Source organism: Leishmania donovani, chromosome 2 (assembly GCF_000227135.1).
Source record: "Leishmania donovani BPK282A1 complete genome, chromosome 2".
In the NCBI taxonomy this organism is placed as follows: domain Eukaryota; phylum Euglenozoa; class Kinetoplastea; order Trypanosomatida; family Trypanosomatidae; genus Leishmania; species Leishmania donovani.
This window is the reverse complement of record NC_018229.1, coordinates 235906-240311: the sequence shown is the minus strand read 5'-3', so window position 1 is coordinate 240311 and position 4406 is coordinate 235906. Positions and strand designations below refer to the sequence as shown.

General features: G+C 61.6%; 1 protein-coding gene across 1 annotated transcript; it reads left to right on the top strand.

Moving 5' to 3' along the window:
• Positions 1–571: 571 nt before the first annotated feature.
• Positions 572–3163, top strand: LDBPK_020500 (hypothetical protein, conserved; the record flags this gene model as incomplete). Its single annotated transcript, XM_003857897.1, has 1 exon — positions 572–3163. One exon carries the CDS (start codon positions 572–574, stop codon positions 3161–3163), a length of 2592 nt encoding a protein of 863 aa, XP_003857945.1.
• Positions 3164–4406: the final 1243 nt, after the last annotated feature.

Below are 4406 nucleotides of genomic sequence, written 5' to 3'. Positions count from 1 at the left end.
ATGTATATATATGTATATGTATGTGTGTAAGTAAACGCCAGAAAACAAAGACGAGGTGCAGAGCACACGTCTGACTTTTGCCCACTTCCACCGCGTGTTCACTTCCGTGAGCACACAGTCGCTCGTTCCACCAAACGCCGACAGTCGCCTTACGTGAGGGGGTAATCTTCACTGCAAAGCAAGCGGCAGCGCGGAGGCTTTATTATTCCTCGTCGGACAAATAAAGTGATATAGCGGTGTGTGTGTGTGTGCCCACGTAGCATACACGCTTACACCACACATCATAGGAAGGGTCGTTCTCTCTTCTCTTTACGCCTCCCTCCCCTCCCCCCATTTTGCCTCCTCATCGGCGTTTGGCCATCTTCTGTGATCTGAATCGCCAGCATCCCGCACTCGCCATCCTCTGCCTCAACCCTCCCTCCGCGCCGTGTTTTGTCTCTCACGTAGCGTCACCGACGTCTGGGTAGCACACCCGCCCAGGTACGCGCACAGAGATACGGGGGATCGTCAAGTCGAAGCGACTAAGAGAGTGGGATACCCAGACCAGGGTGGGAGCAGACGTAGAAGGGACATGTCTGCCGTCAGCCCGCCCAGCGGGCAACTGACGCCACCGACGGCTTTCATCGCCACACCATCCGGCTTCAACGCCAGCGGCTCTGCCCCGTCCTTCGTCAAGGTGTACTGCGGCAACGACGAGTGTGTTCCGCTCAGCAAGCAGTGCACTGGCGGCGTCTTCCAGGGCGTCCTCTCCGACCTTGCAAACCGCGTCAGCAAGCACGAGGCGCAGTATCGGGGCAGTCGCAGTCACCGCGTGAAGACTGTGGGAAGTGCCGCCGCGGCAGACGGGGCAGCCTTGGCTCTGGGGACTGTGGCTGGAAGCGGCGGCAGCGACGGCAAGGGTGAGCCGACGCCGCCGGCCTCAGAAGATCGTGTGGGTACTGCGGGGACCCGTGGCAGGGTGGCGAAGGGAGGCGGTGCTAGTGCGAAAAAGAAGCAATCTGCGCCGCTGCTGTCTACGTCACCGCTGCTTCTGCCAGCATCGAAGGGTGTTGCCCCGGCTGCGCCATCCACAGAGCCATTCCACTCCACCGACACCTCACCCACCACTGATACAGCCGCTGCGTCGGTAGGTGACCCGCTTGCAGGTGAGAGTGGTGTTCGTGTGGCATGCGATGTCGTGTACCGCCGCGCGGAGCTTCTACCGCTCAGTTTCGTGCGCGACGTCGCGTCGAACAGCAGGGTAACGGCACTGTACAAGCAACACCTTCAGCTTCAAGAGGAGCTTCAGCGCCATCAGCTCGAGCAACAGCAGCTACAGAAGCAGAAAGAGGATGATGATGACGCTGCCTCCGCCGCGGCTGCCAAGGCGGCGAAAAACGATGCGTCAGATGCTGCAAGCAACCAGAGCACTGCAGGTCGCGCTGATGGGAAAGGAGGCAAGACACCAAGCAGCAAGCCCGCTCCTCGACGGCGCGGGATGCCAAGCGTGAGCCGAGGCGGTAGCGCTATCTCTGGAAACCGAGTTTCATGTTCTGTTAGCTCCGCTGCAACTTCTGCGGTCGCTGCGACGGCGCTGGCTGCCCAGATCCGCACACAGCTCTGGACCGCTTTGCGGAACACAATCCCCTTCTTCGGCGTGCTGACGATGCCCGTTCACACACCCATGGAGCCACTTATCAGCCTGCCAGCATCGGCATCTGCAAGTGGTGCGAGCACCGCCGCTGCGAGGGCCGCAGCAGCGACGACGACGCCGCCGGTAGCAGGTGTGGTGTCCGCGGCTACGGCCGTCTGTAGCGGCTCTTATGTGCTGCTGGGATGCCGCGAGCGACCGCGCGAGGAAACGATTTCGGCCGACGCGACACCGGTGGTTTCCCAAGCGGGGCGATGCGCGTCCGGTGCTCTGTCCTTCATCGGCGGGGTCGCTGCGTGTCCAAGCATGTCTGCTGTGGAGCGGCTGGTGGAGCAGGCCCACGAGGCATCCGTGACGCGGCTTCCGCCCCTCAGTAGCGACGCTGTGCTTCGCAGCAACGGCGGCACGACCGCATCCGGGGCCAACAGCGAAGGCGCAAAGCGGTCGCCGCGAAAGCAGCGCCTGCACCCGAGGGATCTGCAGGAGCAGGTGTCGCAGCAGTCGCTGCCGTTGCGGTGCACGCTGCACCCCACCACCAACCGTGTCGTGCCGATGTTGCCTCCGCTTCCAGATGACATCGCGGCCGGCTACGGCGCTGCGAGGCTGGTGACGAAGTCGCTCGGTCAATCTGCTGCGGGCCGCAGCGGAGACGCGGACGACTCCACGACGCCGTCGGGAACTCGTATCAGCAGGATCGCCGCTAACGGCCGCGGCTGCGGTAACCCTGATCGAGCACATCGACGCTCCTTAGATGAGCCTACCGACGGCTTTGTGAGTGCAGTGAACGCCTCTGCGGCTGCTGGTCTGAGACGCCCACTGTCGAGCAGTAAGGATGCGCCACCGACGGGGCTTGCGAAGGGCAGAGCCGGCGCTGGGCCGCTCTCTGACGAAGTCGGCGTCGAAGGTGGCGAGGAGGCAACGTTAATGAACGCACAGCAGCCGTCGAATGCTGCTGCCGCTTCACATGGCCCTCTCTCTCCATCTACCGTGCCGCATGCGAGTTCGGCCGTGGGGCCGAGCGGCAGCACATACCGGGACGGTGACGGACCCGGAAAAGGAATGGAGCCAGGTGTACCCCTCTCCGCAGCCGCCATCGCCCGCCTCGCGCCTTCCACTCGGTTTACGGTGCAGCTGTCCAGCTGCACCGTAACCTTGACTACGCAGACCCGGAAGGGAGTGGGGATGAACGCCGCTGACGCCGCATCCCCCAACACCACTGGCGCGGCAAACAGCATCAGCGGTACCGGTAGGATCGCCACCGGCAGTTGTGAGGTCGACACCTATGCAGACGAGCTTACCCTCGTGTTTGACGGGCTGGATGTGCTCTGGCACGGTCCCAATGGCGAGGAGGCGTTGCTGCAGTGGGTTCTGGATGAGTACTCTATTCTACTGAAGCAGCGTATGGCAGCTGCCATGGCGCAGTGGACGTCGATGGTGCACGCCAGTGACACCAGCGCTGGCGCCGCCGGCGAGTCCTCCTCCAAGGCGAACAAGATGCGGCGCCAACTACCGAGCGAGCGTGTACAGGCGTAGCATGATGGCGGCTGCTCGCGTTCGACCAGAGGCGGATTCGCAAAGAGAGGGACACGCAAGCACCTCCCCACTTTTCCTTCTATACTCCTCACACACACACGACGTACACGGACCCCCTTCCCCCGCTCATTCCGCATGGGTCTTCTATCGTTTTTGTCCCTCCCTCCCTCTCTGCCGCCGCGCTCTGGTCGCCGGGATTTGGCGCTCTTTTTCTCTCGCACACGAGCGCGTCGTTCCTCCTTTGCACCCCCTCCACCCATGCGCGCCGCGCCTATGAGTTTGCGTGTGCGGCCACGCGACGGGCGCGCCATTCACAGGAGGCATCGTGCAGTGGAGGAGGGGTGCTGGGGTAGTGGGGGCTGGGGGCGTGCTCAGCGAGGAACAGGAGGTATGCACGTGTGAAATACGCTGTTCTTACACCTCTCTCCTGTCCACCCATCGACACACGGTCATCGTCGTCTCTCTCTCTCTCCTGTTATTCTAACAGCCTTCTTCGGCAGAAGCCGAGCAGCAGCGAAGTTTTATGGCTCCTCTCTCGGTGTATGGTGTGACATTCCGTGGGCACCCCCTCCCCCTCCTTTCCTGCGTCTGCCACATCCGATGTAAGTCGAGTATAATACACGATGGAAACAGAGAGCAGTAACGTCATGTGGTGTTGTGCTCTGAACTCTTTCGTTATGTATAGGAATACGTCTCCCCCCTCCCTCTGTCCATCTCTCGTCTTTTTTTTGTGAGGCGTCATGCTGGAAAGCTTCCGCTGCCGCTTCCTAGGCGACATGCACACAAACCCATTCCAGCACACACACACACACGCACGCACGCACTCACGCAGCTGCGCTTCGCTCAAATGTAATGCGTGGCCGCTTCGCGTGTTTGTGTGTGTGAGTGGGACCATGTACTTGTATAAGCACTTTCCTTCTTGTTCCTCCCCCCACCCACCTCCCCTCTCGATCTCCCTCCATGATCGTGTATGTGTGCCTGCGTTCTCTACTGGACCGTGACGGTAGTCTACCGATGCGCCTTCCTCCTTGTTTCATGCGTATCTCTTTCTCTCTCTGTGCGTGTGCCGCTCTTGTCTTTCCTTCCACATTCCAGCGATCTGAGCTTCCTTCTTCACCGCTCTCCTTCCCATCCCTCCCCCTCTCTCGGCCACTATGCCTGCGCGTGTGTGGGACGCGCAGGCGTTTATGTACTCGGGCCGCCACTGCAGGGCCCCCCCCCCCCCGCCCCCACCCCCCCGCAC